The sequence below is a fragment of the Fulmarus glacialis genome, unplaced genomic scaffold (genome assembly GCF_000690835.1).
Source record: "Fulmarus glacialis isolate BGI_N327 unplaced genomic scaffold, ASM69083v1 scaffold12530, whole genome shotgun sequence".
In the NCBI taxonomy this organism is placed as follows: domain Eukaryota; kingdom Metazoa; phylum Chordata; class Aves; order Procellariiformes; family Procellariidae; genus Fulmarus; species Fulmarus glacialis.
The window spans coordinates 75,386-88,265 of NW_009185966.1; the positions used below are offsets into that span (position 1 = coordinate 75,386).

The 12,880-nt window shown below is 40.7% G+C and overlaps 1 protein-coding gene across 1 annotated transcript; it reads right to left on the reverse strand.

The window, feature by feature from the left end:
* Positions 1-2,044: 2,044 nt before the first annotated feature.
* LOC104082885 (inducible T-cell costimulator-like) lies at positions 2,045-11,537 on the reverse strand. Its single transcript, XM_009586187.1, has 5 exons — positions 11,479-11,537; positions 5,538-5,576; positions 4,252-4,590; positions 2,761-2,876; positions 2,045-2,138 (listed from the first exon to the last, which is right to left on the reverse strand). Exons 1-5 carry the CDS (start codon positions 11,534-11,536, stop codon positions 2,049-2,051), a joined length of 642 nt encoding a protein of 213 aa, XP_009584482.1. The 5' UTR covers position 11,537; the 3' UTR covers positions 2,045-2,048.
* Positions 11,538-12,880: the final 1,343 nt, after the last annotated feature.

Genomic DNA, 12,880 nt, shown 5'->3' on the forward strand with positions numbered 1-12,880 from the left:
AAAGGTTATGTGGCAGAATGACAGGAGAGAACGTAATGTTACCCAATACACCAGGGTGCCCCTCTACATCTCTGCCTAGGAGCTGGTTATCTAAGCAGGGTACCTGCTGTGAAATTCGCAGTCCCCACTTCATTTGATGCTTTACGCATTTCCCCTTTGCTTAATGTCACAGTTGACAATTTGCACCTTCTCACTGCAACACTTCTATGTATTTAGGTGTTTGCTGAGGAAAACCCTGTTCTTGACATACCAGCTTATGTCCTCTCCATGCCTGACAGTCCCTGTTTGCCCTATCGAATTTGAAACCAGCCTTCTGTTTGCCAGACAAGCAGGCTATGAATCTTTCACAATAGTGTCCTCTGACGAATATTTGTTTTTTCGATTAGTTATAGAGAGAGTCAGAATCAGTGCACCGCTCTGCTTCTAGCAGCCAAATGGTGTCTGGCAACATATCCAGGCTGGATTCCCAACCGGTCACTTATGGTCAGAGTTTTGATGAATTTCACAAGAAGCATGAAGGATTGATCATTTCATTCATACTGAAGGCTCTGAGCAATTTGAGGCAGGTCAAGTAACCCCTGAACCCACTGGGAAAGTAGTAAAAGTTTCATGTCAAACCACAAGAGGAAGATAATTGCAATGCAGAGTCCGTGAATACACGGGCCGTATGGACTGTGTTGTATTTGTGCTGCAAGACATGTGAATAGGAGAGATCATGCCTCCTAGTTTAGGGACTGATCCTGCAGATTTGAACTGATTTAAAGAACAATTGCAGTCTTGAAAGTAATATATTCCTGGTAGTAAAAGAATTCAGAATTTAATTAAATAAGAGGAGCCCCAAGGTCTGAATGGCAAAGATGTATTGATAGCACAAATACGAAAAATGCAGATGTGCATACCTGAGGTACTGTGTCACAGCTAAGTCTCTGCTGTGCTCTCTCAGGTTTTGTTCCCCTGCTGTCCCACAGCTTGGTGCAGGAGAGCATGTGTGCATACCACACTCTCCTAGTGTGGTGCTAAGAAGCTTGACGGTGAATCTGAGGATGAATTGATAGCATCAGGCTAAACTAGCCCTAACAAAAGGGCATGTGCAATATGTCGAGAGTGCTTCATGGCTGTCCCACAAGGACTGGCATTGGAGGTAGTCTTTTCTTTTTTTGTCCCCAGTGGAAAGTTTATCATAAAGGAGACTGCAGAAAAGAAAAGTTTCTTCTGTAGCAGCACTACAGGAATCTACTTTCAAGCAAACTCACTACATTTTCTTCAACTAAAAGCTGACATCTTTAACACATTGTTAGCACTTCATGTACAAGTCAGTGTATCAGGCAGTGTGCCACTTAACATACAAGGCTACAGCAAAACACAGCTCAGAACAGTACTAGAGTGGGTGTCTCATGACTGAGCGCAGGACCATCATGAGAGCTCAGGGAGGCTGGGAAAGGTGAGGAAATGCTGATTTCCCATTGTCCAGGTTCAAGTAGTTGGAAACCTCTGCTGCCAGAATTTCCATGCCACAAGCAACTTATACCTGGAATAGGAATGGAGGATGAGTTACATGCAACCCCCATACATCTGAATCAGTCCAAATTTTGCTTCTGTTCTGTATCCCAGACTGCTTCTGGCTGCTGTGCAAGGGCTTAAGTAGTTAGGAAGTTCCTCATTCTCTACAGATTATTTGCCCTTAGCCAGTAACACTCAGTAAATCTAACAAATCACTTCCCCCGAGAGATTTTGGGTACCACACATCATCTATAGCATCTGAATGGAACAGTTTCACATCTCTTCCTCAAGCATGAGATCACTACTTTGCGCTGATGTGAAGCAGTTGCATTTCTAGGAACCAGCCCACCATTCCGATTCAAAAGGTTTCCAGAGATTTTGCTTTTCATTTCCTCCTCCTGCTGCATGGCAGCATGAACTCCCTTAACAAGCTATTGTAACAATCTCACCCACCAACCCACCCACCTAGAATCAATGGGAGACACAGAAAGCAGCCCTCTCCCTCCCAGAGAAAGCCTTGCAACAGATACAGAGGTACAAGTACAACCTCAGATTCTTGGTTTTTTAGCTGCATTCACTGCTGCCATGGGCATGTATTCACTGTTGTACTCATGGGAGTTGGGTTCACACTGCTGATTCTGCAAACAGAGAGAAAATGCCATGAATTTAATTTCTGGTCACTAACCTCTGACACTCCTGCCTTTGTTCTTTAAGTAGGGCAGTTACTCTGACTGTTTTCACTGAGAATATTAAAGTCAGAATAGACAGGCACTCATGCAGAAAACTTGTAATAGAACAAACTGAAAATGAAAAACACGTATTGTCCAAAAGAGTAACTAATATCCATGGCCTCCTTTCTTTCCTGAGTCAACTGGTTCTTTGTTAAGTGGGTTTGCTCCAGAACAGAGCTAGAATTGCTCCACTGATGATTTGTTTCCCCTTCTTGAAGAAAACAATCAGGTGAATTGCTTACCAAAGTAATTTTGCTGACCTGTGCAGCATTTCTCCTCTTTCCTTTGATTCCCAGCCTTTAAATCAATAAACAATTCTGTCTTAGAAAAATTAAATCTGAGCTGCTGTCATCAATGACTGAATTCCAGTGGTAAATTAATAACTCAGACTCTTTGTCAAAAAACACATCACGTGCTGAGTGAGTATGTGCCTGTCCCACCCTCTAAATCTCATTAAATCAAGTTCCCATCCATCCCCCTTCCCTCTCCTTGGAAGGAGAGTTGTGCAGAATCTCACAGACTTGCTTACCTTGTTCCGTAAGCAACAGGCTACAACACAGCAGATACAGGAAATCATGGCAAACATAATCAGGCCAATAATTATCCATGACATGAGTCCCAGTGAAATGCAGTTGTCTTCCTTATCTGGAGATGGGGAGGCAAAAATGTCATCACTGATAATTTGCATTTTTTCCCCCTAGAGATAACTTTTCAAATTCTTTCCCCTCTTCTCTTCATATTAATAAAATAGCAAAAGCGAGCTCTGAAGAAGGACTTTCCTGAGGTGAAAAGCCACCTTGGAAAAGTGTATTCAAGTTTTCCAGAAGGAGAGATGAAACTGTTGGTACACAGGGCTAAAAGTGTAGACTGAAAAGAAACAAAGCCAGGCTTGAGAGCATGATGGTATTTCAGATCTGAGCAAGGCTTAAGTTTACATTCAGTGAGTACCACAGGTGATTTAAAGGGCAGTCTGGTCTAAAGAAGGGTGGACTTTGGCAATCATGTTGGATAGGAAGGCAAGCTGAGGGACACAAGATTACCCTTGCCCAGATCTGGGAGAAAATATGATAGGACATGAAACATATGGCAATAGCTATGAGCATCTGGTTATCTGCAGACAAAAAAGGATGTCACAGCTTGATTCTGAGAAGCTGTTTTAAGTTCAGAGAGGGCTGAGAGATAGTTTGACCCGACGACATAATTTTAGCTTAGCATTTCAGCTTCTATCTTTGTTTAGCCCTGGTGTTGAGAGATAGGAAAAGATGGCAAGGGAAGGACAACAGCCATGTTGCAACTGAACTATATGGAGAATGAAGAAGGGGTGTGAGCAAAAACTAACAACTCTTTCTGTTTAATATACCAAAGACCCACTGAGTGAAAGGCAATTGAAAATTAAAGCCTGTGCATCAGGTCTTCTGAAGTTAGTCCAAGCCTTCTCAGTAAAAGGCCAAAAATTCTCAGTGGTTGTGGATCTATTCTGCTCTGAGAAGGCTCTAAAGCTGAAGGCCTGCTTCAGAGAGGTGAACACTATCTTCTTCACATCAGTGTGGCATCAGAGTTCCATATACCACTACTAGCACAGTTATTTGACAGCTGATTTTATTTTTATCCTAGGCACATGAAGATAGCTCTCAGAATGGATTCTTTTTCCCTGGCTAGAAATAATCTAACATTTGTATTCAGCAGCTTGAAAAACGGACAATGGGAAATTTCTGCTGCAGGCAAAGGTGGGACTGCAGTACTCCAGAAGATGTAGTCTAGCTAGCTTGGGTGCCACCCAACAATATGCAGAGCTCAGCATGGCCTGCAAAACCTGCCCAAGAAGATTAATAAATACAGAGAGGCCATGCTGAGCAGTCTGCCAACACAGCTCCACTATTACCAGCCCCCTGCTAAGTAGTTTTAAGCTGTCTTGGAAATATCTGTGCAAACTCCAGTCACATTTTTCACTGCAGCATAGCTATGCCCAATGTCTACTTATCAGTAAACTGAAATGAGGGGAGAAAAGAAGTAAACTTACCTTGGATGTACAGATAGGTTTCTTTCAGCCGGCAATCTATATAAGGAGGGGGTAAGAGCATCTCCAGGCAGTAGGTATAAATGTCAATATGCTTTCTTTCCAGATTTTTAAGAATGAAAGTGGTACTGCTATTTGAATGCTCTGTCTGACAGTAGGTGACATTACTCTTGGGGATAACTTTCTCCTCACTCAAATGGAGTGCACAGATCTCCTTCTTTTCAAGCCCTTTGAAGAGGGTCATGCTGAACTCACTCACATTTTTGGGATTGGGGAATGTGAACCTGAAGTTTCCATTTTCAAATTCCACCATCACCTGGGGGTCAGAGACATGAGGCTGATCTGAAGACATGAAAACAATAAGTACAGTCACTCACATAGCAATGAAAAGAATCCCTAAAATGTTAAGAAACTCATTTAAACAGAGCAAGTGAACCATGTGATTGAAACTTAAGGCATGTAGGTACTCAGAATAGTCTGGCTGTGGAAAGCAGCCTGCACAATGAGATACTAGTGCCTCATTCTGATCATGTCAGACATTACTGAGAAAATAAATGAGATGAGATAAGACCTGGCCTGTTATCCACTATAAGGCTGGAGAGGTCACTGTTAGCATTGGATCAGTGAGTTACTTGATAACGTTTAAAGGGCCCCTTGGACCAAACACTATATGGACATATAATCCCTGCCTCAGACTGATTGTCCTATTCATAGATGAAAAAAGGTGGGACAAAGATGATGATAATTATCTCTGGTTTATGGTTCATAATCTGCATCCTAATGATGTAGCTGAAAACTTAAAATGGGATGTGAACCGAAAACTCCTACATAAATGCCTTAACCACAAGACCTATCTTTCCCTTCTAGAGTAGATACTGGTTTGAGGCATGATACAAACTTTAAACCTAATTACTTAGATGGCTATAGCACCTTTATCACTAACATAATGGGAGGAGTAGAGGACAAATGTCACTTTGTGCATGCACCCACATGCAATCCAAAAATCACATTTGACCTTCCCCAAAACTGTCTGAAAAACTCTCAGATGTTGTGCAACTCCATTTTGCAAATTTCTTGGAGGAAAAAAAGAAAGTCAACTGACCGAGGACCTCCTGCTACCTCACAGTTTGACTCTGTAAAATCAGCGACCAATAGCATGGGAAACTCCCTCAGACAAAAATGTGTTAAAGTGTGCTGTAAAAAAATGACAATTTTTTCTTCAAGGGCAGTATTTTCTGATCTAGAAAGGCATTTAAAACCATAAACCAAATTATGCAAATGCGTCTTACCTATATTTTTGCACGGTCTTGACGAGCAGCTATCAGCTCCTGAAAAATACAAAATTGTTTAAAATTCAAGGAGATGCAGGAACAGGGGCCGAGCCATGCAATGTTAAGGTGCTGAAGTTATTTTCTAATTTTTTCATTAGCCTATCTGATCCTGTCTGTGCTATACTATAAAATCATATGATGTGATAAAAGCACAAAATATAAAAATCAAAGTAGAAAGAAAATGCATAGAGCAAGAATTAATATTGATCTTACATATAGCATTTACAAATTCTTAAAACACCTCTGTAAAGTAATAGATGTACTTCATAAATAGAAGCTGAGATGAAAGTAAAATCTCCCCCAAAATACTGATGAAATGTGACCCCAAATAAAAGACCATACTTTTGATTTGTCATGAATCCATAGTCTGCAATGAGCCAGCATCATACTTTTTTCCAGACCAAAGCGCTCATTTCCGTCTATGTTCATTCTGTTTCCCCCTCTGCTCAACACTGCATCAAAACATCTTCTTATAGCACATCCAGAATGAATATCTGGAAGATGTTCCAATACATACAGCAAGAAAATATTCAAGCAATGCATATGATTTTGTTCCTTTCTCAACAGCCAAACTGCATTCAGTCCATTGTGCATAGGCAGCCTCCATTACAGGAGACAGGCACATTTTTAATAATTGTTCTGGATCTGTTTTTTAAGCCGCTGCCTCCATCACCACCCACTACGGCGATACTGAGGGTGGAATTTCCTGGCTGGATTGGTGGCATGTACCCCTTTGAAATGGTTTGTATGTCAGTACTGGCAGCATAGCACAGCCTGATAGTGTTTCATTTGGAAATCTTCTTTTTGCAGTGCCCTAAAACTAAAGATACAGACAGGTACACAGGCAAGTAGAAAAAAAACCGCATCTTCTCTTCCTGTTTTCTGGTAGCCTGAGTAAGTTCTTCAGAGGCTGCTTAGATTGAAATATACTGTACCTCAGGATTTTATGATGCTAAGGAAATACGGGGCAAATACTTAAAGACTTTGATGGACCATCGTATTCTTCTTACTACTACATGGTAGTCTAGATCCACACAGAATAGGTCCCCAACTGTACCAGGTATTGCACTGATTACACCGTATAAATAATCTTTTTCCCAAGGCACCTGTTATCTTTGACATCCACCCTGCATAGGCACAGGAACAAGATTATTCTCGTTTCGGTACCTTTGTATGCTCTCAACTCTTTCTGGATGGAGGCAATCTTTTAGTGTCCATGCTTTTTCCTTCCTTGAATTCTTGCTCCCCAATTACCACCATTGGCAAGGGCATTGCAATGAATGATACTCGTTTAAAATATTTTTAGTGTGACACATAAGCTAATGGACTTCTGGAAGGCGCTTTGCGATGCTCAGTTGGAAAGCAATAGAAACTTATCCCTTTCTGATTGATTTACCCTCTTCCTAGTTATCAGATTCTTCCTGGTTTACAGTGAGCAGTCAGCACCCTTATCTAATTCAGCGACAGTTCTAATATCTGCACTTCTCTCAGGACTATTACTTAAGTGTGTGATAACAGACGAGGTATTTGGCATCTTGGTGTGAAGATAAGACAGACAAAATGCTCAGCTCGCCAACCCATAGTGAAATAGAGCTCTAGATACGCTTGAAAGTGCAAACCCTCCTAATGGTATGTAGTCTCAAAAGCTGAAAGCAAAGGTCAAATGAAGAAACAGTTCTCGACTTGCATGTTGCATGGTGAAAGAAAACAGCTGCTATGAGAACAGCATTTGAAATAAAGGTCTTTTAAAATGCTCTGTAGTTTGATGGCCTGTAGTTTGGTAACATACACCTTTAAAATTAGGCCCAACAGCAGACAAATTATTTAGGGAAGGGAAGAAAAAAACAAGTGTATTGATATAGCAGAAGCTACGGAGCATGGTGAATACGTAAGCTGACCTGATACTTTTGAGAAGCACCCACCTGTAGGTGAGACCTCTACATTTGTCACTGGTCATCTGAGAGGAGAGGCAGATGCTGACTCTGTCGGGGCAGCTACAGAGCCAAGTGGTGCCATATTCCCCCAATGCCCCAGAGGAGCGCCAGGCTACCCTACTCTGAGCGCTAAATTTCATTTCTCTGTTTGTCTCTGAGAATAGTTCAATTTTGCTGTTCGCTAATGAAATCGCCCTTTCACACCAGGTGGTTTAAAATGTTTGTCAGAGATCATGGTTTTAATCCTTTAATGGAAAAGGGCAGAGAGAGGTCATTAAGCATGTAGTTCATGTGATCTTGTGGCAAGCTGAAAGATCATTTTGCATCCTCTCAGGCCCAGAAGCCTTAACTGCCTATTTTCAAGAAAGACTCAGTAATGTATTTCTCTGAATGAACATTTTGGTAAATGTGATGCAATTAGTATTCCTCTGAAACAAGTGACCATATAGAAGAGTGTGCTTAGCATAGTATAAAGGGAGCACATTTTAAAATGAGATTAACAGTGCCTGTGATTAAAACACAAAATTGTCTACATGGATGACCACAATGAGTGAGATCTGATGTGAATTTCCAATTCACTAGCTATTCAGCATCAGCTCCTAATGTGGATACTCTCACTGCATACTAAAAGGTGGCTTATTCCCCCCTCCCTGTGCCTGATTGCTGTCCTCCTGTGCCCATTTGTACCAGTTCATTCCTAGGGTATCCTGTAGACCTGTAACACTCGGTGGTTAATGGCCAGACACATTTGGGATGTCATTTGCCAAGCTACAGTCAGAATAAACGTACATTTAGTGGGATGGGAGATAGGAAACTGGGGCTTAAACATCCAATAATGTTGAGAGATTCACTCACTAAACCTCCCTAATACTACCTCAAAAAATATGTTGGAAATGAACAGAAGAATCTCACTGGTTCAGTAGTAAAAACGCTGAGATTTGGCCTTAAGGTTCCTTTTTGGTATTTTTCATAAAAGAGCTAATTCAATTGCATATGAGAGTTTTGAGACAAGAGGAAACAAATTTCATTCATTCATTCATTTCACAGCAGTGTCACACTGTGGAGTTGTGTAGAGTTCTTCCTGCCTCACCTCATGTGGAGCAGAGTGTCAAGACAAATACTTGGATCAGATGTGAATCCAAGAGATGAACATGTATATGAAAGTAACATCTTGCTGTGTTAAACTATGAGAGTGTGTGTGTACATTCTATGTATATGTGTATTTACAGTCATGTACATTTCCATCTCCATTTCATCTTTACTGCAGTGGGAAAGCACTTTGGCAGAGGTTTGGGGATTTCTATGGTAGTGTGTTTGGATACTGAGGCCAATGGAAGGCAGGTTATTTTCGTTTTAATGGGATTGGATTGCCATTTTGAGCTTTCTGGTTGCTCTTTGGCAGACCCAATGCTATTTACAAACATCACCAATCCATTACACATTTTGGTCCTAACAGAAGTTTAAAAACCACTTTTGATTAATTTTAAAACTTGGGATTTAGGATAGAAGGATAGAATACTCCTGCTTGGTTTTCTTGCTGTTTGTTTTATCTGCCCCAGCTCTCAGAAAACTAATTAGCTGATAAAAAGAACAAGCATAATTTCAGTTGGGTGTGTTTGCCTCTGAAGATGAGCAAGGAGAGTGCAGACCCTGCCTTTAAAACAAACACATTTGCTTTGTTAATACTAAATGCGTAATGAAACCACACACATTTTTTTAAGTTGCTATAGCTTTGACCTTTCAAGGCACTCTGAAAGATGACACTGTCAATTCAGTGTCATTAGTCATATGCCTAAACTAACACGTTCCTATCTTTCAAGAATCAAGGATTAAGAGAGGAAAGCAGTGCTTTGGGGCAAAGCAAGTAATGGCCAGAATTACTCTAGGAAGCCATCTATAATCTGAATTATTTCTACAGTATAACATAAGTTGTGAAATACGGAAACTCCTATAAAATATATCACTAACACAGCAGCCATTGTTGATAATATTTCAGACACCCTTCTAAGAAATGACCATGATTTCCTCCTGCATTGACAACGGGAGATGTGTGGGTGAACAGTGATAATGGTTTGCAAATGTTGGTGTGCAAAAGCTCATGTGCAATGTTCCATAGCAAGGACCTCAAGTGCTATGGAATCCTACAGCTCTGTACTCCAAAATCCCATTGCTTGTGTTCCTCTACAGGCACCAGAGAGGCTCCATGCTCTTACAAACAATTTCTTTATCACGATTGGGTTATCAAATCATAATACACATATACACACATATATCACCTTCTGTGACCTATCTACATGGGAAAAAACTATCCATAGATCACAAGTAGGGCTTGCTAATTGCTAAGTCAAAAAAACCCCAAAATCTCAGAAGTTACTCTGCTTTTACTCCCAAAAATTTGCCACAATGCTTGGCAGCACTCTCTGGAGTGCGAGCTTGTTCTCTAAGTGAGAGTATCGTGCTAATGTGTCTTACATCAAGCTGATCTTTTACAGCCCTTTTCTTTTTAGCAAGACTGATAATAATTAGTAATTTTTATGCTGAAAGCACTGTAAGGTAAAAAACCTGAAAGATACCATTTCTTGTTACAGGCAGTCTCTTTCTCCTGCCATTTCCTCTCCCCAAATCTTATCTTCCATGTTTGAAGGAAGGGAGAAAGAAGAGAGAAATGCTGGTATCAGATAGAACAATTATTTGCACCCTTAAAATTACAGCCTATTTCTTCCCACAAGGAATGGCCTTTTAGATAGCTCCAGCCACATGTAAAAGCATGCTCGTCAAGTATACCTGCTAAATTGACCAGCAGAGAAATATTTAACAAAATTGATAGGATTTTTTTGTTAGTAGATTTAAGAATAACTTTTTAAGGAGAAAAAGAGCAGCTCATGTCCCGTTAGAGATACTGATCACAATCCTCCTTCCCTGTGACTTCACCCATCTTTTCAATCTATCTGAAAACTCGGTACACTATCGCTGTATTAGTTAACCTTCAGAAGGGTATCTGCATTGCCTGAAGAGCTGGAAACTGTTTTTTATTTAAATGAAAATTTAAATTCTGTATGAAACCTCAGGAGTACTTAAATTCTACAGGGGGACTTGAAACCTATCCTGTATCGCTAGAATTTCAGAAGCAAACGTATTCAATAGCGCTTAGCATGACCTTCAAAGGAACATGTTTAGATGGTGCTTAGTAACTGTGCGCACTAAATCTCAGGTCTTACTTATATGATGCATGATACCAAGTCCTCAGACAGTATATGTATGAAAAAAAAGACTCTTCTTAATCAGATACTATCTGTATTTCCATCCTGGCCTGGTAATATGTGGGTTTCAGAGAGATAAATTTGAGCTCTGGTATTTTACTTTGTGTAGCTGTGATAAAACACTGAATCTTGTAAAACGCTACATCCATGTTTATGGCTGGACTGAGATCAGCGCTGTCACCATGCCCTTTCTCAAACACAGCATTAGGAATGCTACGCTTCCTTTTAAGTCAGTCTGTGTTTCAAGCCTGCACAAAAATGAACTCATCCACTCTTCTATGCCATATACATTTTTCATAGTATAAAAATTCCCTGCCCAAACAAGAGCAGGTTTGATATAAATAGCTTGGCTTCTCTTTATTAAGCCATTCACTGTCACCTTATGCCCAGCAAGGGAAGCTGGTTGGAGCACTACAGTCTAAACAGCTAGAGGGTAACACTGAGCAGATGAGCTAAAGAATATAAACAATGAAAACTTGTACTTTTTAGTTTCAGAGCAAATGCCCTGTGCTGGCAGGAATTCTTTTCCCACCAACTCTAGTGATATTAAAGTTGAGAGCGGTCTTTTTGCAGCTGTTTCCCTTTAATTACCTCTATTCCTCCAACTCCTTGCTATCATGCCTCATTTACTGTCTCCTGTCATTGGGTGGGTTATATTCCATAAAGACATCTACTGCAAGGAGAATAATCCAAAATGCTACTCACCGTACAGGGCTTCAAACTGAAAGCAGAGGACACAGAAAGTTACAGCCACCGACTTCATGCTTGTCTGACACAGAGGCAGCAGCCTTCCGTCTACTGTGAAGATGGGGAAGAATTCATGGGTAGAAAAGGAAGTGGTTTGTGGGCAATGGGGGAAATTATATGATAATCAGAAGGACTTTTTAATTTAACCCCTAACTAAGTTACAGCTATGTCAGCATTAGCTGTCGCCCACACCTGTGGAGTTTGCTGCTTTTTTTTTTCCTACCTCACGGCTTGCTGTCACAGACAGGAAGATGAAAGATTTTCTGACATTACATTTGATGTTCACTTCTGCAAAGACTGTTTCTGGTTAAATCTATCACGATACAGCCTACAGTCATCTACAGTACTCTTCCTGCAGATGGCCCATGGTCAACTTGTTCCTTAAATTAACTTACATGCATATTTGCAACTGGCAACTTGGTTTCTCCCCACCAGTTTCAGCTGGTCTTATGTAACTGATGGTCTTGCTCTATGTGGAAACTGTTCATTAGTAGGGTAGGAGTCTCTTGTGTGTTCTGGTCCTGGAATTCATTGGAAGAACATGTCCAAATTGCATTAGGATCCCCTCAGCCCTGTGACTTCCTGGAGGCTCACTCTGACGTAAGACTTCCACCCTGGAGGTCAGGCTTGCTCTCTGTGGACATGAGAAACTTCATGCAACTCTGTGAGAGGAGGAGATCTGACCCAGTGCGCTAGGGCCTTAGGTCAAAAGTTTCTCTCCTTTCCTCTCCCTGCTTTTGCGCAGCATGTTCTATTCTGGGCTGCTACGCATCTGTATTCTGGGAATGTTTTAGGACCCTTTGGGATAACACGTTCTACAATCATTTAGAACTGGCTGTTTATTTATGCCTATAATACTAATTTTAGCACAGATAATATGCTGGAAAAGCAGCTTCTAAATCATGTTTTATATATTAGGTGCAGTTAGCTTTTCTGGTTGCACAAAGAGAAGACACAAAGGACTAATAGTGGTGCCTGACAGACACTCCTGGGGTTGAGTCCTTGTAACGGTCACACAGTGGTACCAAATAATTTGGAATAACAGGACTGGATTACAGATTCACTCCTGCTTTGTACCGTGTGAATAAATCTTCACGTGTTGGTTTACTCTTCCTCAAAAAGTGATTTAATTTCTTCACTACTACTGCTAAAGATCTGTTCACAGGGACACTGGCAGAGTTTTACTCTCTTCAAATCTTTGCAAAGCCCTGCAAATCCTTGCCTTTTCTTAAATTAAAATCAGACCTAAGCCTAAGTCAAGTCAGGATTTAATCTAAATTTTCAGCTCAGGTCTCTGGAGCTAAACTTAAGCAACCCTAACTAGAGAAAGTTTCTGCGATATACTTTTAATTCTGAAGCT

Coding starts and splice junctions, on each gene's coding strand:
- LOC104082885 (XM_009586187.1), bottom strand. CDS start 11,536: ATGAAGTCGGTGGCTGTAACTTTCTGTGTCCTCTGCTTTCAGTTTGAA. Junction 5,577..11,478: donor TCAGTTTGAAGCCCTGTACG/GTGAGTAGCATT, acceptor TGTATTTTTCAG/GAGCTGATAGCTGCTCGTCA. Junction 2,139..2,760: donor CCTGTTGCTTACGGAACAAG/GTAAGCAAGTCT, acceptor CTCTGTTTGCAG/AATCAGCAGTGTGAACCCAA.